The sequence below is a fragment of the Micrasema longulum genome, unplaced genomic scaffold (genome assembly GCF_059751315.1).
Source record: "Micrasema longulum isolate JH-2025_06_02 unplaced genomic scaffold, ASM5975131v1 h1tg000501l, whole genome shotgun sequence".
In the NCBI taxonomy this organism is placed as follows: Eukaryota; Metazoa; Arthropoda; class Insecta; order Trichoptera; family Brachycentridae; genus Micrasema; species Micrasema longulum.
In genome coordinates, this window is record NW_028277698.1 from 735,713 (window position 1) to 759,137 (window position 23,425).

The 23,425-nt window shown below is 33.3% G+C and overlaps 1 protein-coding gene across 1 annotated transcript in view; it reads left to right on the top strand.

Moving 5' to 3' along the window:
• The window catches only part of LOC148281050 (uncharacterized), a 257,044-nt gene that overhangs the window by 151,650 nt on the left and 81,969 nt on the right, over positions 1-23,425 (top strand). Inside the window, exons 3-4 of the mRNA XM_088227376.1 lie at positions 16,400-16,661; positions 20,359-20,518. Of these exons, the coding sequence (XP_088083502.1) occupies positions 16,400-16,661; positions 20,359-20,518 (422 nt within the window). The remainder of the gene's footprint in view (positions 1-16,399; positions 16,662-20,358; positions 20,519-23,425) is intronic.

Sequence of the window (23,425 nt, forward strand, 5' to 3'; positions counted from 1 at the left end):
AAATATATTGTAAAAAATATGTAATTTAATACATGCATAATATGTAACAGTATGGAAATATAAACAAAAAAAATAAAATAAAAAAAATACATTAAGTTGTACTACATATTTTTTAATATATTTTTTAAACAGGATACACTGCAATAAAAAATAAGTTGTAGTAGACTTGAGTGTGGACCTCTGACCTAGGGACCCCACGAGCCACGAGTTGAAGTACTCTTGTTATGCTGGAGAAGGTTTGGAAGAAATTTCTGAGGTATCTTATGAGAGTACGGAATCATTTCGTGGTTGTACCCCCAGACTTTATGCTGGCTGAATGTTTGGATACAGTAGTTTGGAGAGAACAAGAAATGCACGATTGCTTATGTATTTTTTTCTTGGCATATGGTATTACGATTAACTTGTAAAGAGTGTATTTTGTGTAAGTGTGTCCCCAATGACTATCTTGGACATCGGCGGCTTAAGCAGTTTTATATTCCTGCTTGCCGAACCAGCCTGCCAAAGGTAATTCCAGTGGGAAGAGCAATGTACTCGACCGTATCACTTTGCATATTGACATATTTTATGTAAATTTTATGTTATTGGAAGAAGATCAGAGAGGATATGTTCTTTTTGCTTTAATTACTAATTATTTTTATTTTAAAAAAAATTACATTTACATTCAATTGTTAATTTTTCTCGTCTTACGTACATATGCCTTGAAATATATATTTTTTAATGTAGATATCAAATAAATGAATAAAAATTAAAATGTAAAATATAGTGCCCAATCCAATTGTGTAAGAAGATATATTAATTTATTTGTTAGTATTTTACACGTGCGATAAGAAAATAACGTTAACGATCGTGATATTAATTAATTCTGCTTTAAAGTATGTTTTTAAGTTGTATGTAAAACATTTAAAAGTATATGTTACATGAATATACTTTGTAAAGCTAACATCAAAGAGTTCTCTGTAATAAGACAAGAGAAACACATCCATTTAAAAGCGTACTTGCCATTAAGAAATATTTAATACAACACGGCAGTAATTTGGCTTGCTAAAGTAAACAGTATTTTGGTAACACTTTTCAGGAGAACGTGTTTGTTTATCCTCGTAAGACAACATGGCCTTTTTGACAAAGTGCCGGTTTGGTTTAACCCTTTGTTTGCAATTTTAAAAGAAGTTTTGGGTATAAATTAAATTCATCATTTCCCTAACCGCATTAAATGGTACATAGAACACTGCATTGGTACTTCAATTGCAGCGTATCTGGACCATTTTGTTACTTGTAAGGAAATGTAATGAGACTTACATTTAGATTCCAGTCTAAGAACAGTTTTCCCACCACATACAGCATCTTGGGACTTGAGTATCCTTGGCGGTGCCCACATACAATGAAAAATTACTCGCTGCCGAAGAAGAAAAGCTGCCTAAAAGAGCTTTCTGTAATATCTTAGCCTTGCCATCGTCGCGCAGGATAAAGTATTATAAGGCAACATTACTGACAAGTCCAACTTATAAGCCTCTATGTCGCGAAGCCTAGACAATGGGATCACTCTCATAATGGTGTGATTAAAGCAAATAACGAGACGATGAAAAGCAAGATTCTGGCACCTCAAAACCGAAACTAAAATCAACCTTCTAAAGGAAGGTAACCCCGACAGAAAAATCCACCAGACAAGGCAACGGAAAACTACTCAAGTAGTTTTTTCCCAGGAACCCCTATGGCGAGTACATCAAATTAGCAGTTTTCCTGGCTGTGGAATATAAGAGTAGCGCAGGACCAAAATGATTTAGCTGCAGTGATGGCCAACGTCGGGGGGCCTTGACAAGGCACCGCAAAAAGAAGTAAAGAACCAAATTAAAAACAAATATTACACGTCCATCCTGCCAGAGTTCGAACCCAAGACCTCAAACATAGCAAACGCACCGACCACTACACTACGAGGTGAACTTTCCTTCAACAGAATGAATTTTTTGAGAGTTTTACCCGAGATAAAAAATTGAATTTGACGAAAAAATTAATTTTATTATATTTTTGTCAGGATTGTAAACATTGTGTCACCTCGTTATTTAGAACAACGCATTTCCTATCGTTATTGAGGTCCCGAGTCTTAATCCCGGCAATGTCCTTCAAAATATTTATATTAAGAGGATATGTGATGGCAGGTATTCAAACATGATTTTTTGTCACTCTCGCGCAAATGCCTCCCCGATACTATGCAAAAAAGATAACTACACGTCGGACTAATTTTGCATAACTCAAATCGACAACGTATCGCTGTCCCATTTTCTACACCCTAAAACTGAACGGATTTGGTTATTTTTTTAAAGAAAAAGTATAAGAATGCAACTTCATTTTATGACACAGATTATTATCTGTATCGGTGCCTTTTTCGTTATTTAAAACGACTTAGTATATTAATTTGTGTACCGTACCTTCGAAGACAGCAGATAAAACTTAGCACAATTTTGGGTTTTTAGATGGTTCTAGCTCCTATTAGAAACAATGAATAAAAAAATTAAAACAATTGAGACATGCCAATAGTAAATATCTATAGTGTGTTAAAAAATGATTGCTCTAGTGCCATAACACAGGGAGAAAATATGGGAATACGTTTGTACGATGAAAATTATATCGCGTTTCCTCTTGAAGGTGGTTATTCTATATAACCTAAGCCATTAAACTGATCACATCTTCTTTTCTATTAAGAGTTATGTTTCATTCAAAATATTTTTTGTTTTATGCCAAGGAATTATAATTAAAAAAATATACTAATTTTATTTAAAACATAATGTGTCTCCTTTCAAACCCATTTTTTAAAATGGAAGTTGCTGTATTATTAATTTTGCTTGATTTATGGTTTGTATTTCACAAGTGGATTTTGTTTCCTGGCCATCTTTATCTGAGTAGTGGTAGGAAAAGGATCGAATTTTGGCTGTGGGCCTTTAAAGAAACTTTTTCGCATTTGCTTAATGAGGAGGAAACCATTTTTAACTCATTCACGAGAAGCCGGACTTTCGGAAGGCTTTTCGTCTTACATGAAGAGATTAGGGCATTTTGTGTCCTGTTATCATTAGTTGTCTTTATTACATGTACTATCCTAAAAATAATATACGTATATATATATATTATATTATATTATATTTATTGGTTTGTAAAAGGTTTATTCCGAAAATACTTTTTAGAGTGACCATTGTTTCGCGACTTCGCGACCAAACGGTTTGGTGTTATTATCTCTGCTTTCGAAAACGGTTTTTAGCGACGTAAACTTTCCATAATGTTTTAAAATTATTTTCTGAAAAGGCAGTTTAAATTATTTTAAAGGTTTAAGATAACTAGAATAATTACAATGTCATTTAGCAGTCATATAAATCCAACGGACTAACAGGGCACATGATATTAGATTGAATACAGTAATGCTGGTAGAGGCAGAAAAAGACGAGTGAGGTGTTGCGCGCCGTTACATGGGTGCATTGGGTACCATGCGAAAAGAAAATAATTTATTACTGTCCTTCTACTCCCTGGTCTCCTCAGAAAGCCTAATTTTTCCGGTTTTTGCAGATTTTTTATGAATCACATAGAAAAAAACCGTTACAAAATTAGAATCTTTTAACAATGTTATGGTCTATCTCCGCTATGTCAACGATATATTTATTGCATGGTCGGGCAGCCAAAGACAATAAGATGATTTCCTAACAGAAATGAATAAAAAAGATAAAAAAAACAATTGACAATGAAACTGGAAGGAAAAATAATTTATTTTATAGATTTAAGTCACCATCATGGTTTTCCTATCAGCCCCAGGGTGCATAGAAAACTGCGTTGATAGACCAAATTAAGCGTATCTGCGGTGCTATTTTGAACCGCTCTCGCGGCCGTAGACAACACTTTTATCTCGTGTATTTACATAGAAAATACGGGAAATTTGGCGGCCTCCGTGATGTAGTAGTCATAACGTTTGACTCACACACGGAAGGTTCCGGGTTCGATTCCCGGTGAGAACACAAAAATTAAATGTGATTTTTCTCAAGCCTGGGTGTTCTGTGACTTAATTCACCACTGTAATTAGGCCTCCTGGCGTGTTGTGGTGCAAAAAAATTAAATAATAAATGTATTTTCTACGGCTGCGAGAGAGTTTGGAATATAACCACAGGATCATCTGTTAATAAAAGGTAATGTGATTAGTCTTACACTTCAGTGAACGCTATCTTCATTTGTACATATCGAGACGATACTTTTGTACTATCTCTATCTACCTCAGTATGTTCTACCGACTTGTCATCTCGACGTCATTTGATCGAATTCAACCAATAAATGACCCCTAAAATTTGGTCCTCGTTTCTCATTTCATTGAAATTTAAAACAGTTTTCATTTATATTTTAAAAATGTTTCTGTGATAAAAAGTGCCCACTTCAAAGCGTTTATAAACTCCAATAAATCCCGATTTAAGCAAAAAATGCTCGCTTGAACATGATTTTTATATGACTTTTAACGATTATCAAGACGGTATGCTTAACGATAGTCTGCATTTATCTACCGAGCGATTACAAAGCCAGCTCCTTTAACGTCTCGATATGTACACTTTGGAAGATAGTAAAGCAGATGGAAAAAAAAAATATCTATATTTTTTTATAGTGGCAACATTTTACATCTAGATGCTCTTATATGTTATTAGGGTAGAATCTAGCCACGCATCTAGGCGTTCATTTTTAAAACTGACCGTTGTGCCAGAATTCAATTCGACCACAAAATTGACTTATTTCAGTTTCATATTTTTAATAGCGTTTAAAAAAAAAACGCCAACCTCAGAACGATTAAAAATATAAATTAATCGTGCATAGTGCGTAGATATGTGTACCGTGACGTACAATTTCCCTCGTTACATATCGATGTACCTACCTAAAACTTGAAGATAGAGAGTCGGTAGTGTATCTTCGTGATTGATCGAGAGAATTTATTTTCAATTATACCGTCTTGGTAAAGGTTTGACGTCCTTAACTTCCTATCATAATCGCGGCCCTGTTGCCAGTCCAGGAACAATAAAATGTTTTTGTTTAATAAAATCTGTATAAATTAATATATCAAGTCCTGCCGGCCAGAAATCGAACCCAGTACCTCAATAATAGGAAGGTGAACGTTTCAACCACTGCACAAGCAGCCCTCAAGCAGGATTTATCTCCATGTAAATTTATTGTTCAGGATTTTTATCTGAGAGCAGACATCCAGATGAAAACTCTCGTCTAGGGTTCTGATTCTATTTCATACACTGCGACGTATTCGTCATTTATCTAGACACAGTAAGAACATAAAACGAACTTTTTTTTTATTGATTTGATAAATTTAAAAAGATGAAAGGTTTGTGGTCCCGGGGTAGTGTCCTATGTTCTAGCACAAGTTATTTACGACTTATATTGAGGTAAATTATATTGGCTTTTCACGGGTAAGCTTTTTTCTTATTTTTTTGTTTTATATTTACTTATATATGGAAAACTATAATTTTGATTATTATTATATATTAGCGAACCCGACAGACGTTGTCCTGCCCGAACATTAGCTTGCCTGCTTTTATCTTGGAAAAATACTTTTTATCTAGGTACTTGTTTGTGATTTAATTCCATAACTAAAAATTGTTATTATTAAACAAATATTGAATTTAAGTAGGTACTTGTTTATGGTTAATTCCAAAACATAAAATAAATATTTTTTCAAATATGGCATTCTTTTTACAAACGTCAAACTCCGGTCGTCTCATCAACAAAGGGGTGTACTCATGTAAGAATACGATTTTTTTTAAATGTATTGAATTTAATATTCATTTTTTTGCAAATGCATTCTCCTCGAATGCAACCCTGGTAGATCGATGAATAAAACATTTATGCTCCTAACTTTTTTTTTACACATTTGATTGAAGATTTTAATATTTACGAACACGCACAGCGTAAAGATCTATATTTCTCTAAAAAACCGCACGTAAATTGGTTTAGCTGTTTAGGAGGAGTACGGTGACATCACACGTACAGAGGAATTATATAAATAAAGATGTATATTTTTTACAATGGCTTTTGTTTTCTTTATATAAATAAATATAAAATAAAATAAATTATAACTCTTTGTCCAGATGAATGAATAATACAGTTATGTATGTGAAATAGAACCGGAACCCAGGACGAGTGTTTTAGACCCGATGGCTGCTCTTGGGTGAAAACCCTGAATAAGAAAATCTTGTCGAGATTAATCCGCCTCCTTGTGCAGTGTTTAAAACGTTCGCCTACCATTATTATTATTTTATTGGGGAAAAATAACAAATGTACTAAAATGCAATTTAAAAAAATATAAATCAATAATAATAATATTTCTGTCAGGAACTAAACTAGCATCTAATAAGGTACATTTGTACGTTCCGTACGTTCGTAAAGTGCGGGTATTCATTATCCTTAGCTCCATCCGACCGAGTTTCTCCAGGGTATGCTTGGCTACAACAGTTTGGAGACTAGAAGAAATGTGTATTTGACTTCACATTTTTATCGATTGTTGCGCGGTATGGTCGATAACTCTGGGATTATAATGAGCAATCGTTTGGTTTCAGATAATTACTTAAGACAGCGTCAGCATAGATTGTTTCAAATTCCAATATACAGGACTTACCTGTCGATGGTTACGCCTGCGCCTGTTGGAAGGACTACCATCTACAGTTAAGGGCTAATACATCGCCCAGTACGTTTATCTGTTCTATGTATCCAAAGGGGTTTTCCGGAGCAGGATTTTTCCTAGATGTATTTTTATTTTTTTGTTTTTATTTTATTATATTTTATTTTTTTCCACATACTAAAAAATATTAATAATAAAAATAATGTGACCTCACTGGGGTTACCCGTGCCGAGGACACTTAAACAATATACTTTTTAAAAAAAATTACACGCGAGAATATATCAAAAGAAGACTTAATTTACACACATAATTAACAAAATGTTCAGACAGTTTTATACACTACGTATTTATGTTTATATTCATTTATATATATATCTATATTATTTATGTCAAAAAACACACAATAAAATATAAAAAACAACATAAACTATACATTTGTTGAGCAGTTGATTCAATATTGGTTTAGGCCAAAAAGATAAACCATTTTACTTCTACCCAGCTCCACTATCCATTTTTTTATAGCCTTTGTGAACATTTTCTTGTTATTAATTGTTTTAATGGATAGTGGAAGTAGTTAATATATTTTAATTGCATAATACTCAAAATCTCCATGTCCGAAAATGGTATTACATAGTTTGTATTTGTCTTTGTGTTAAAGATCTAGTGATTATATTATTTGTATGTGTTGTATTGTTGGAATTATGTCTTTCATTTGAGTGAGAATAGTGTTTGAATCTGTAAGCGAGTATTGTTTTAGCGTATAATTGCTTTGGTGTCATAAGTTGTGATTTGTGGGATATTTCTTCAGCAGATGTCTGTATCGGGACTCCTAAGTCTTTTCTGGCTCAAGAGAAAGACGACTGCTGAGAATTTGGCTTTTAGAACGTGGTTTTTCATATTGAAATTTTTTTGTGTTTTTCTTTTTTATTTGGACAATTTTTTTTCTACGATGTACATATTTTTATTTTTTTCCTCAGTAATAAGAGTTTTTATATGTTTATAGAATTTAAGAGATAAGATTATGTATATGTATTAGAGCTTAACTATAAGCACTTGCTGACGAACTGCATTTTATGCAGTTCAGTAAGAATTGATAATTTATATGTTTATTTTTGTATGCTTTTGATAAATAAATATTTTTTAAAAATTGGATATTTGTGAAAAAAATGACTTGAATTTTAGTTTGTAATGTATATGTAATTTTAAATAAATTTATTGGGTTGAATTGAATTCTGGAATATGTTTGAATGTAGTGAATTATGAAAGTTATGAGTAAAAATGATTTAAGAATTATTTTTGAAAAAATGGTTTCAAATGGTATACGTAAATATTTATATTCTTTTTCAAGCAGACGGCGTTTGACGGTAGTTGGGCTTAAATACCATGTTTTGAGCGTAAAACATGAGATTTAAGGTTAAGTTTGTCATATAAAAGTCCGAAAGTATCCCCAGTGAAATATTCATAGTGGACCATAGTTAAAGGACAACGTGAAATATTCATGACATTTAGAGGGTCAATTCGATAGCCCAAACGTTGAAGTTCAGAGAGCGGTCGTTTTTCAGGCATGAAATATCAGATTACCCTACATAATAAAAAATATAAAGAGTGCTATTATGTGGGGCGATTTTTATTGAGCTAAATTTTCACGGAACATTTGTTTGGCTTGGGTCAATGGCTCTTGGGTTTTGTGTCGTTATTTGTTTTGTTTGTATTACTACGTTCTTTTTCTTTTCCGAAGCCTGATCTGGAGCGTACGGCCGCGGCGCGTTCTTAATTTGGAACTTACACTATTCCTTTACTGTCATGCTGGGAAATAAGAAAAAGGTGATTGTACTGACCATTTGTATTTGATTGATCACAAATTGACAATACTGCAGTTAGGGGTAAAATAAAAGCTTTTAAAATTTCTATGTTTTGTTATTTTCGCGGCTTCACAATTTTAAAAAAATGATAGCGAATATAAAAGGGGGTCAAATGCAAAACCCACTGTGCACGATCGCTAATCATTGAAATTATACAAGCATCGAAACTAGTATTGACCTCCCATATTTAACACCAACTAAAAAACTTTTTAAAAAAACTAAACAAATTAATGTTAATTAACATTTTCAACTAGAATCTTTTAAATTTATTCATAAGTTGGCTCCTGATATAATTGTAGACAAAGAACTAAAACTTGAAAAAAATGTAATGAACAACGACATATTGGACATGATACAAGAATATCAGAAGAATATCACATACAACATTCCAAAACGAGACAAGGATAATCGAGACTAATAAATCAGGGACTAAAATTATACAATAAACTACCAGACAAAGTAAACAAAAGACTCGGACGAACTTCTAAAAACTTGAAAAAAATGTAATGAACAACGACATATTGGACATGATACAAGAATATCAGAAGAATATCACATACAACATTCCAAAACGAGACAAGGATAATCGAGACTAATAAATCAGGGACTAAAATTATACAATAAACTACCAGACAAAGTAAACAAAAGACTCGGACGAACTTCTAAAAACTTGAAAAAAATGTAATGAACAACGACATATTGGACATGATTCAAGAATATCAAAAGAATATCACATACAACATTCCAAAACGAGACAAGGATAATCGAGACTAATAAATCAGGGACTAAAATTATACAATAAACTACCAGACAAAGTAAACAAAAGACTCGGACGAACTTCTAAAAACTTGAAAAAAATGTAATGAACAACAACATATTGGACATGATTCAAGAATATCAGAAGAATATCACATACAACATTCCAAAACGTGACAAGGATAATCGAGACTAATAAATCAGGGACTAAAATTATACAATAAACTACCAGACAAAGTAAACAAAAGACTCGGACGAACTTCTAAAAAGATGTAAAAAATATTATTATCAACAACAGAGTATGAATATAAAATTATATATTATTTTTATAAAATTAATGTAATAATCCGTAAGGTTTTATGAATTCATTTACAAATAATAATTTTAAAAAGTGTTTTCACTACCTGTTATACAACACACAAGTTGCACATTGAACTTAAAAGAAATATTCTTTTTTGTTCCTCGGTTTTGCATTTATTTAACCTCTTAATGTGCAAAACTGAAGAAAGACACAAGTCTTTATGAACAGTTTCATGAAAGGGGTGGGTGCAATCATTGTTCTTAAAAAAAACCCCGTTAAGGTTATAGTAACATAATATTATATGTTAAGTCCGTGATATATCTCGTCTGGTAGTAAATGAAAAATATTTTTTTGCGTTTTATTTGTTTTTTAAATAGATATTCGATAGCCTCACAAATTTATTAAGCCAACAAGTCATTTTTTTTTATTCTCTTGTAAAAAGTAAATAAAAACAAAAATAATAAATCTGATCAACAATGCAAAAAAACAGTAATCTCCAGTAAAATTTGCATTCAGAAATTCACCAGATATGCTACTTTTCGCTTTAGTAGGGCAGAAAAGTCATTACGTGCTCTTAACTCTTTGCTTCCCGATGGTACATTTTTTTCCTGGAACATAATAACTCATAGATCTCTTATCTTCTTCTTCTAGTGCCTTGCCGGGTCCCCTAACGTTGGTGATCACTACAATGAAAGCATATGTATCTGTCGTGAGCTTACTTTACATTTCGCATCCAGAACGACTGCTTATTGATGTATTCGCCGTAGTGATTTCTGGGAAAATATAACCAGAGTGGTTTCCCGTTGCCTTCTCTGGTGGATTTTCTGTCAGGGTTACCTTCCTCTCGTTATCTGCTGTGATCACATCGTTATGAGTGTGATCCCATTGCCCGGGGTTCGCGACCTGGACGCTAACGAGTTGGACTAGTCAGTGGTGTTGCTGTTGGAATGCAACTGGGCGTTTGCAGCATTTTATAGAATCACATCCTTCAGCAAAATGTGACTCACTGCGACCCAACTGACGTTCGAACCCCAATATCTCTTATACTAGAATGAATTTGATGTAACTAATCACCGTCGGTACATATTTGAATGTTTTTGAGTAGTTTCGGCCATTTCGAAGTAAATAATTTAAATTAAAATTGACTCCCTGGAATCCGTTTTGCGTAGAACTGTCAGGTGAGTTTTTTTTGTTTGATTAGAATGTCGTTATTTCTTTTGTTAATTTATTTATTTTGAAAAAAAAACGTCTTTTTTAATGTAAATATTTTTAAAAAATTCCTTTTTTTGTAATAGTTTTATTAAATAAGCTTCGTATGGCAAATAAAATATATAAAAAAATAAACATGGTAGCATAAATACCACAGTAGCATACTACTAATAAATTATGTTTTCGTCTCCCTCGTTAGGAAAATTTATTAAAAATATTTCTTTTGTCGACTGGGAAAGATAAAAGGTTTCCATTTTAAATTTTCTTTGTAAAAAGTTCGATATCATCTCAACCAAAGAGAAATGTTTGACCTTTAGGGCTGTAGACTTATTTATGAAGGGCCATTCATATTTGATATTCGATCCAATTACAATAATGGTTATTATAATGACAATGTAACGAGCATTACTGATTATATAACCCACATTGAAACCAACGATTGTTTTTTTTTTATCGAAACCAATTATTTTAAAAATAAAGTGTGTTTGTTATGAAAAATCAATATATACAAAGAAATAATATCATGGATTTATTTTAATTCAATTTTATAATAACAATGAGGAACTTCAGACCTACAAGAAATTGGATAAAAAAAATGTTTTCTCTTGCGCGGTAAAAATGAGAGCATAAAATTGTTTTACAATATTTGAGTTTGTCCAAATGTTTGTAGACAAAAGACTGGAATTTGTTAATCTTAATGACTCCCGGTGGGGTAAAATCCAGTCTTTTGTCTACAAACATTTGGACAAACTCAAATATTGTAATAAAACCAACTGGTTCAAGGAGAAGTTAAAAATTGGAAAATCGTTTTCAGGCGTTGCCTAGTATGTGAAATGATTCAGTCAGATGAATCTCTTCACAACAATAAAGGTTTTAGCTCTTTAACTGCACTAAAATCAACATATGGAAGAATGTAAGAAATGTGGATGTTCAAACATAGGAGAAATGGTGAATCTTACACAGTAAGAAAGTTGTGAAAGCTTTCCGGTTTACGATAATTCAACGGACCAATTGGCAGAACCGGCCGAGAAGAAGCGGAAGAGAACTTGAGACGTCACACGCGTAGTAGATTCATAAATACAAATTTAAAAAAAACCATAGCCCTTAGTTGAACAGTATGCTAAGAAATAAAATAAAAAAATCGCTGATCTTCCACATTAACATATTATATTTAAGAGTAACAAAAAAACAAAAAAACTATGCACATGATATTTGTAGATTTTATTTATATTTGCATTACCAATTTCAATTTCAATTCATTCCTAACATAGGATTCATAAAATCCCATTCAAGCGTCAATTTATTATACAGTAGAGCCTAGGCAATACGGACAGACAAAAACAGGACCTTGGCGGATTACCCAGGCGTCCGGATTGTGATCTGCAATATTTGAATGGTAATAAAAACTTTTTTGGTTTAAATTTAGAAATTTCATTAATTATCAAAAGACAATATCAACAATATTGACAAAAGTGAATAATAAACATGTTATTTAAGTAGTTGTCTTTAAAATATCTGTAATTTTCTTCTGACTATGGTTTCCAACTTCATTTTAAAGGGGCGGTAGCCGCCTTCGAACGCCCCCGCCCCATCCGCCCGAATTACCGCGATCACCGGGCAAGCGGCGGTCCGGATTAGCAAGGCCCCCCTGTAATCATAAAGTTCTCTTCCTTCATCATGTGTGATTCAAGCTTTTGCCGATGATGGATGTATTTTGATAGAGGGCAATTGCCGCAGATCTCTGGAGGGTGACGCAGCTAATGCTTTAAATAAAGTATCCGATTGGGGTATTCGAAATAAATTAAGTTTTGCTCCTCAAAAAACTCAATTCTCACTTTTAAAGGGTAATTTTTGTGTGCTCCATCAATCAAACTTCTAGGCACTTCTATTCGAGCGTCAAATTCGGTTTCAAACCTTGGTGTTATCCTTGAAAGAAATTTGTCTTACACTTCCCATGCTAGGAAAGCCGTGAATTTAGGAAAGATGGCTTTCCACAAAGTTGCACGCTTGGCCAGAGCCAGCTGGGGATTGACTTTTGAAACTTCAACGGTCTGTTATAAATCCACTTTCCTAGGTATCGTATGCTATGCAGCTGGCTGTTGGGCACACCGATATGAGTTGCAACATTTCAGGCGAATTATTTTAAGCGGACAAAGGCAACCTCTTCTGGCTCTTTCTAGAGCATATAGGACACAACTCAACGGATGCACTCCCGATTCTAACGGGCCCTTTTTCCTTTAGATCTAGAGGTTCAGCGACGATCTGCAAATTTTCACCAAAAAAGAAGGCGTTCCTCTGTTATTGGTGGCATCCGTCTACCCCCAACTAAAGGAATGTCTCAATCGAATGTAAAAAAAAATACTTTAAATTCTCTTCTTAATGCTTGCCAATCGCGATGGGAATCTTCCCCTTCAGGGGGGGTTACATTTCTTTTTTTTCCCTTCAATCCGTCAGCGCTTAGAATCTTCTTGGGTTATCCCCGATCACTGGGCTACGCAGTTTTTATCAGGTCATGGTAAATTTAATGATAAATTATTTGTTTTTAATATTATTGACTCCCCTTCGTGCTGCTGCGGATATCCTAACCAATCTTCTGAACACATCCTGTGGTCTTGTCCCTTTCCCCTTCTCTATGATTACCGAATGGAGCTTCTCGTTACTATCCATAGCCCTGTTATAGGTCCTGTCGGATGTACAGATCTGGCGGCTTCTAAAAAGAATTTCGAGGCTTTTAAAAAGTTTAGTAATCATTTCGGCGAATTGATCATGTCCAATCAATTTAATCCCAGTCAGTGAAGAATTCAATTCAATTCTCTTTTCAATCCAATGGAGTACATATTATGTACTTCTGGATTACTTTCTTTCAGCACAAAGATGCTAAGGCTACCAGATTTCAGAGAGCTCCTTCGGGCAGCTTTTCTCGTTTGACAACGAGCAAATTTTCCGTGTATGTGGGCACCGCCAAGGAGACTTATGTCCTCAGATGCGGTGTGCGGTATGTGGTGGGTAAGCGATAATCATAAAGTTCAAATTACTAAGTTAATACTGAAAAACATAAAATTATTTCCTAACTGTTTTGGCATTTCTAAACACTTTGTATTAAATAAAACTTTTAATTTGGTTGATGACAAGCTTAAATTATCGGTAGTATTTTGTTGTAGAAGTGTATGCAGTTTTTTTGAAAATAGTTTTTTCGATTTTTTGGAGTTTTTTAGCTAGTTTTCCTTTAATTATATTTTTAATACAATAAAATCTCCACTCCTTTAATAGTAATAAATACTTTTGTGCAAGTAAATTACATTTAAATAAATATATCTGTACCATAAAGGATAGGTACATCACGGGAGTCACATTGAAACAAATGTTCAGGAAATAAGGTTTTGTGATGGTGCGATTTTCAAAACATATTAACTTTTGAACCAAATGAGATAATTTCAATCTATAAATAACTGTCGATAATTCATAGCATCATCACCGTACACCACGCCAATATCTCAAGCAGCTTTGGCCGCTTTATTCCTTCAATTGAAAGCAAACAGAAGAAGGTGTCGAAAATGCTCACTTTCGTCTACTTGACATTTCATTTTGAAGTCATGTAATCAAATAAAATAATGCATGTAACCTAAAAGCAAATACAATATCTTGTAGAGAAAGACTTACAACTTATCGTCAACTTGGCAGCAGGTGGGATAGAAGGGCTATGGAAGAAGGTAATAAAAAAAACCACAACACCCAGACCAATTGAGAAAAAAAAATTCTTGGATTTTCTTCATCTGGCGGGAATCGAACCCGCGACGCCTGTTTCACAGTTGGCCTTTTAACTAACTGCGCCACGGCGCTTGTCTATCTATTCAATTATAAAAGATGTTGATTTCAAAATTTATGCCATAATTAGAATAAAGATTACTCTTTTAAAGCTTTAAAAAAAAAAAGAAAATTGTGTTAGAAATATTGCGTTGAAAGAATAAAAAGAAGCTTTAAATGCGATTATCTCGGAACTTGTTTATGACTTAATGCATCCTGTCAGTAGAGTGTCCATATATACTTTTAAATGTAGGTGTATTTTTTTTCTTTTGACTGGTCGGCTTTTTTGTTCGCCAAAGTACATTTATTGTACTTGAAGTTTCAAATAAATAAATGTTTTTAAAATTAATTTCGGACTTGTTTTTTTATTTCAGTTTTTATTCATACGGCAAGTTTTTAACAACAATAATCAGTTAATAATTATAATAATAATATTTGGCTGATTTATAAAGCGCTATTTTTGTGAAAAATCACCTCAAGGGCGCTTCACAATTGTATACTTAAACTTACATTCTAAATATGCTAAAGTGACATATCATTTTTTCTGATTTAAAATTGAGGGTATGATAATCTAAAGAAGTGAGATTTTAGTTGGGATCTGAACTGACTGGGACTGTTGATGATTCATAAGTTTGAAGGCAATTGGTTCCAGGCAGAGGGCTGGCAACTTTAAAAGCACGATCTCCGAATCTAGTGTTTGGAGAGCGCCGGATTTCGACAAGTTTTCCTCTGCCTGAATCGAATGCTGATCTAAGAGTAGATTTTTATTGACATGTATTTTCTCTAATACAAAGGTCCAACCAGTATCTTGGAGCAATTTCATGAAGGGATTTGAATACTGGCCAGAAAAGCTTTTATTTTATTCTCTCTCGGCTTAAACTCCCCCGGCAGTTAAATCCATTAATGGTCTACAAACGTTTGCACAAACTCAAAATGATACAAGAAATAGATAAATACGTTTCACTTATTGGCCTTCTTATAGGCCTTCATTGAATAGAATAATTATATAGATTCTTATAAAAATACCTAATCAGATAGCTACTCTCTTCTATTGTTCTTATATCATATCGGCTTACCTTGTCACTTTTGGGTAGTAAGATTTCTATGAAAGGTTGACAACAAATAGAACATACAAGGAACATGTAAATAAAAAAAAACATTTTGATATTATTTTGCCGTATTTATTGCATATTTTCAGAATTCCCGAAACAGATAACCACTCGAATGTCATCATTTATCATTTAATACCACTACCACCTCGACCACTACCATCCCGCTATTTTGCCGTAGGCAAAACTGAGAGAATGGACCGCCACACACGTCTGTCCCGGCATACATTCCTAGCTTCTTCCACATTCATACATCTTGTCATAAATGCCTTTCGGTTCTGTCTGCTTTTGACATGACCAGACTTAAGATTTTAGTTTACCTGATCATGCCACGTCTTCCTTGGTCGACCTCGTCTCACGTTGCCGTTAATTTTTGACATATATACTTGTTTTACCATTATTTCGTCGTCTATTTGGAGGCCCTTTCTTAACCATCCATCGCAGAGGCCCTTTCTTAGTCTTTTTTTTTTTAGAAAAAATAAATATTTGTTTTCTTCTGATTTACCCAAATATTTCATTTTGAGGTCCATTTTCAAGAAATGTAAATAAATTTTTATAAAAAATGGTACTCAAGTTGGGGTAGAGTGGGTTTCAAACCACGGAGCTTTGATTCGTGAGTCAGAGACACGCCGGGACCACAACCCGATTCTTAATAATTATACTTGACTCAGATTTACACTCTCGCCTGATTTAATCATTTAATAAGATGTGATATTTACAGATGAATGTGAAAAACGAAGTGTCGCCATATCTCCCGAGAGCATAAAGCAGCGGAGAAGCAAGCGGCGAAGCGACCGGGGTGGAGACAGAGGTGGCGGCAGGGGTGGCGACAGAGGCGATCGCTACTGCGACAGGCGCGACCGGAAGCGGGACAGAAGCCACGAAAGAAGCGATGGAAGCGGAAACAGAAGCTGCGACAGAAGTGAAGAAATATGCTGGCACGAACGCGATCCTTGCTTATTGCAAAGTCCGGAAATGCAAAGGTAAATCAATGTTAAAAAACATGTTTCCAATGTAAAAGTAAAATAAATGTTTTGACCATAGAATAAAGAATAGTCCAGAAGAAGCGTAGAATCATATTTGAATACATTGGAATGTGTCCAATAACTCCCCCACTATGCCCTTCTTTCGCCGCGCGCATTCGTGATGTCGACGCGTAATGTTGCTGGGATGGGGAAAAAATAATCATAACACAAATGTAAGGTAAAAAAAAGCAATCTGTTAGTTTCTCTAAAATTTTATTGTGCACGCGGAAACATTGATTGGCACAACCGACTAGATAAGTAAAGAGTTATTTTATAAGAGTAATTGAATTAATGAACTTTGAACTTAAAATATAAAACAAATTTTATTTTACATAAAACGGATATTTTTATATTATGTTAAATAATCTTTGATGTTTTAAAGATAATGTCGTTCAAATGTCCCCCACGGCGTTGTTTAATCCGAGGTCTAATTTTCATTCGTTTTTTCATTAGATGAGCAAAGTAGGGTAAAAAAAAATACTACCCTGGCAACACTAACGAAATTTCCATTTTGTTACTTCGACAATCTGACAGATGGAAAAATAATTCAATTTTTAAGTTATGCATTTGCTACTTAAACATTCGTTTGCTTATTACACATGAAATGTGATACCACCCCGTTTCTTTAAAATCCTAGCAGTATTTCTACACTTTAAAAGGACACAACACGGCATAGTTTAATTCAAATCCGGAGTTGCGTACTGAGCGACGTCTACAAAGAAACTAATGGGTCAAAACGTAAACCTACTCATTTATGAGTACTTTAGTCGCCTTCTGTTTGATGTTCGTATGCGGTTTCTGGACTATTCTTAATTCTATGGTTTTGACATATGGAAGTTTCGAAACATTCTTTCTTATTCATATTTGTTTCATTCGAAACACGCACCGATGTCATGAGCTTATTACCTTACATAAATATTTTATTTTTAGCCTTTCAAATAAATGGGCCGTGGGTAGAAAGGGGTAGTGCCTCACGAGGACAAAGGGGTGGTTGAGATCTACTGTCTGATTAGTAAAACACGTGTGGGTTGAGTGACGTTGTTCGGTTTTAATTGTCACTTTTATTTTAGGAGTTCGATATTTTTAATTTGTTTTAGATAAAACGAAATTACTGCGAACATGTCGTTTGTGCATTTCAATAATTGTCTTGGTTATTTCTTTCCTTTTACTGTCATGTTGGGTATACAGATCTGGGGCTTCCAAACAATTTCAAGACTTTCAAAAGGTTTTATAATCGTTTCGGAAAATTCTTTACTTTACTTCCTTCTTTTCCTCAATTCAATAAAAGATAATACACGTGCGTCTTGCTTTCCTCTTTTCTGCACAAATATGCAAGGCTTTAAGATTACAGATAGCTTCTTCGGGAAGCTTTCCTCGCACGCCAACGAGCATTTTTTCCTTGCATGTGGACACCGTCAAAAAATTGAACATAAGACCCCAGAAGCGGTGTGCTGTGTGTGGTGGGAAAGCTGTCTTAGTTATTAAGCATTTAGTTAGTTACGAATATTCATTTATCTATTGCTATTTTAAATTACATTATAAAATGATGCCCCCCGTATCAAAGATGGTCAAACGCTAAAAATAATATCAAAAGCGGCCAACTGCATATTGTATACTTAATAAAAATAGCGTTTTTGGTATGTTAGGTGAATTGTTCAAAGTGTCAATGGCATCAAATATTATCAAATATTTTTTTATTGTAAAAATTAAATTTAAAAAGTGCTATTAATGATTTTCGAAATTTTCTCGAACATTGATATTGGATCTTTTGGTCATCTTTGATACTGAAGACTTTGATACGAATATAAAAGTATTTACTCCATAAAAACCAAATGCTGCCCATATAACGCGTGCATAACACCTATTTTCCACCTTATTAGGGCCCAAAACAGCAAAACTCTGAGTTTTGAGAATAGGTGTCTCAGAAGAATCTCGGGTGTGTGGTGGTTTGACTTTGTAAGGAATGAAGTAATTAGAGAACGGACCCAGCAAACTCCAGCAACTCCAACCGCCATCAGCGGAGGCGATACAATTGGCTGGGCCTTATAACACGGATGCCTCCCGTCAGCCTTAACCAAGCTTGCCTACTTTACAAGGTATTAGGTTCTCGACGTCCTGGACGTCCGCTGCTGACTGTTCGTTTGCAGTTTATGCCAGAAATACGGGACGCGAAACTGACTTGGAAGGACGCACGGGAGGCTCTTTGTGGACACCATGTGATCCAACTAGTGAGTTGCCATGGAATGATGATAAAATATAAAATAATTCAAGTTAAATTCTTGCACATGAACAGAAACCTGGATTAAACTGACATATTTAGAAATAAGCAACAATCATATATTTAACAAAGTTATGAAAAAATTAAAACATGTAAATATGAAAATGTAAAGATTGGTCTATAATATCATAAATATACGTAATAATAATTGTACTTTACATAATGTATTATGTAAAGTATATTCTAACTGGCACTTAAAGCATCTAAGACGTGATAGCTGAACAAGGAAAACTGTGATCGCATAACTATGACAGAAAGACCATAACCGTTAAACCATGGCAGTGTAACCATGACAGTAAAACTATAATAGATAAACCATTTAACAGTCAAACCATGATTGTGTAAGCACGACCATAAAACCATGAAAGTTAAACCGTGACAGTTTAACCAAGGTACTAAAATAATAACAGTGTAGTCATGAGTGTATAATGATGACAAAATAATATAGGCATTAAAACTATGACAAAATTATGATTCCAAGGAAAGTATAACAGTTAAACCACGGCAGTATAACTTTAAAGGCAAAATTAAAACTCTACAGTATAATTATTATAATATAACCAACAAAATGGATCCACGATAGTTTTAAATCCATGACAGTATAAATATGGTTATAAAATTATGACGGTTAAACCTTTGCATTTAATTATAAAAATTTGTTAAAATATAACAATTTACCGACAATGACAGTATAACTGTTATAGTTAAATCATAACAGTTAAACCATAATAGTATAATCAAGACAGTTTAATCATGACAGTCAAACCATGACAGTTTAATCATACCAGTTAAACCATGATATTATTATTACCATTACCATAACAGTTCATTCACGATAGTTAAACCAGGACAGTTATAAATCCACGACAGTATAACTATGGTAGTTAAATTATGACGGTTAAACTATTACATTTAATGATGACAATATGTAAAAATATGACAGTTAACCGACAATGACAGTATAGCCGACAATGTTTAGCCAACAATAATTATGACAATCAAACCATAATAGTATTATCGTGACAGTTAAAACATGACAGTTGTAAATCCATGACAGCATTACTATTGTAGTTAAATTACGACAATTAAACCATGATAGTTTATTGACCAAAACCATGACTGTTAAATTATGACACTTAATCCATGACAATTAAATGATGACAGTAAAACCATGACAGTTTAAACATGACAGTTTAAACATGGCAGTTTAAACATGACAGTTTAAACATGACAGTCAAATAATGACAGTATAATCATGACAGTTGAACCATAACAAGAAAACCGTAATAGTTAACACAAAATGACTAGATAACCATAACAGGTATGAGGAAGACGGCATAACACGTAGCAGTTACATAAATTTTTTGGTGATTTCAGGCGCGCCGACATGCTGGGTTCTGTGGTGTCCCTGGGAGGAGGAGAGGAGTGCGTCGTTGTCCTGGAGAGGGAACGCGCACGCACGCGCACGAGACGCAAACGCAGGAGACGCAAGCACCACAGGACTATCATCGTCGATTCACTGGACGAGAGGGTCAAGGTATTACATCCCTTTTAATATGAAGGCCGAGAAAAAACATAGCGAAGTCTAAGAAGACAGGTCTATCTCTGTCGATTCCCTGGACGGGAGTCCGACGATACAGAGGAAGACGTGGCACAATTAATTCCGTAAAATAATGGCAATAATGGTACCACAACATATCTTTAAAGAAGTCAAGGACCGATAAAAACATGTCTCTTTTAACTCCAGCAACCAAAATGTATTTGGTGTTATCATAAATTGTGTCTGTTTTTTTTCCAAATTAAACGAGCTCCTAAAGTATAAACGAAAATGGTAAACGTTATAATGTTGTTCTCTACAAGATATTGTGTTTGCTTTTACGTTACAGTATTATTAATTTAGTCAATGATGCATTCTTCTTCATTATTTTACAACAAATTAGTCAATAATTCATAGCATCTTCACCTTACATTTCGCAAATATCGCTAGCAGATTTGGCACTTTTATTCCCTCGATTGAATGGGAACAGAAGGAGGTGTCGAAAATGCTCACTTACGTCTACTTGATATTCTATTTTGAAGGCTTGTAATCAAATAAAAGTAACGCAAAAGCAAACACAATATCTTGTAGATAAGATTTTTTTTTTCGAATAGCCTTTACCATTTTGTTTTACTTTTGGTGCTCATTTTTTAATTTTTAAAAAAATGGACACGACTTATGTTAATACATAATAGATTGATGCGTAAAATACGCGAATATGAAGAAAGCAAAGAATTCACGTAGACAGAAGTGGTGTTCTACAAATATAATGGTCGAATTCTTGGTGAAATTCAGTCCTTGTCCACAAAAATTTGATCAAATTCACAATATTGTTGATAGATTTCATTTATTAAAAAAAATACAACCTTCGCAAAAATAATATGTCTGTTGCTGATAGCACCTATAAAATAATTTTCCGTGAAAAAAATAACAGTACCGGATATATTATTTAATAGGAATATCAACAGTTAACAACCCTCATAAGCCAAAAGATATAGATTTGAAAATAATCTTTAAGAAATTTCGAACCATTTGCTACAAAGCAATAAGCACTAAAATAGTTTTTTTTTTAAGTTTTCAAAAAAACTGTTGTTGTTCTAATCTTACTCGGTATTTAGAGTTTCATAAGCAAAAACACAGTGTAGATATGACATATTGGTTTTATGCTTAGAAACAATAGACAAAGTGTGTTACTCCGGATCATTTTGCAGTTTAAGTAAAATTAGCCGTAAGTCAATAAAACTAAATAGTGTCATGTATCAAAATATGATTTTTGTAAATAGCTGCTTTTGTTTGTTTATGAGTACAGAGTAATACAGAGAAAAACAAATACGATATTTATTACATTTCTAAATTTGCATCTGTAAAAACGAATATCTCTGTCTTTTAATTATTTTAAAATATTAAACAAAAATAATAATTTTTAGATTCACTCATATTAATATAATAATTAAATTTACGAATATTTGTAAAAAAAGTGTTATTCTGACACCAACAGCTTAGCGGCATCTGTGAGTGAAGATAATACATGTAGTCCTATTTTCCCCAAAGCACACCCAAGACGCAAACCATTTTTCCAAACATTTTCTTCATAAGGGTAGATTATTTGCAACGTTGCGCATTTAATATCAAATAACGCGAAATCAATTTTTAAGTGAGAAATGAAACTTCTACGCAGTTAAAATATTAATTTGGCAGATAAGTAAAATAATTTTCCACTTTTATCCGTCAAAACTGATTTCCTTTTTTCGTAGGATAGTTTAAGGAATGATGGTCGTAGAGTTGTGAAAATTTAAATTTTTACATAGAGGGCGCTAATTGGATAAAAATATTATAATCAATATAATGTGCAGAATATCCTTAGAGTATAGTATATACTCTAAGAGAATATCTCATTAGATGTGCGGGTAGATTTAATTTACATAAAAACTAATTGGATCTAAATTGACTCATATAATGGATATGGCAACATGTTTGAATTAAAGTCTCTAGGGGGTTTAATAAAATAATTCGTTGCTTTGAAATTAAAAGGTGTTATGTATGATCGTTTATGTTTATCGTTTTAGAATTTTCTAAAAAAAAATTTATTGTTTAATTCAGAAAAAATATTTTGCATTAAAAATTTAATTTTTAAACGTTTCCCATTACGTGACAAAAACCCAATTATTATGTACTAAAATGAAGGATGATATGTTACAATGATATCCTTTCTACTTTCGCTTGATTAATTTTTAATTAGAAAAATTACAAATTAACACAGTGTTTTCAATGGGTGCCACATAAAGAATTATGAGTATAATTTTTACCTTCTTTCATTAATATTTTGTTTTTTACTGTTTTTTTGTTTATTTCATTCATTTTCACCAAAGAAAAATATTCCTCTCTAATCTGCATAAGAAATACAATGATACAATGAGATTTTCCTAATCATTTGATTCTTGTAGAAAATTTCAAAATCTGACGTCAAATTTCTTGTCTATTATTATGTGAGATAATCTCGCATTGAACACTTCGTTTATTAAGGAATCTGTACATGTTATTTTGTTACCCCTTTTCTGGATGTTTCAGTACATTACAGTTTTTATTATTTATTGTCAATTATATACAATTACTACTATCGCGCAATTTCATCGATGAGAAAAGTAAAGAAGATGGACTGTGACTCGATATAAACCCATACTGAAGTACATTTCAAGCTTCTTACACATTTATACATATTGTCGTTCATGCCTTTTAGTTATATCTGCTTTTGACATGATCAAATTTGAGATTTTGGTGTATCTGCTCATATCACGTCTTTCTTGTTCATTTCCGTCTTATATTCCTCTTGTCACACATATTTGTTTAACCATTCACCCATCAATCATGTTTTCGTTCCACATGAAAAAATACCATCAAAGTGACCCT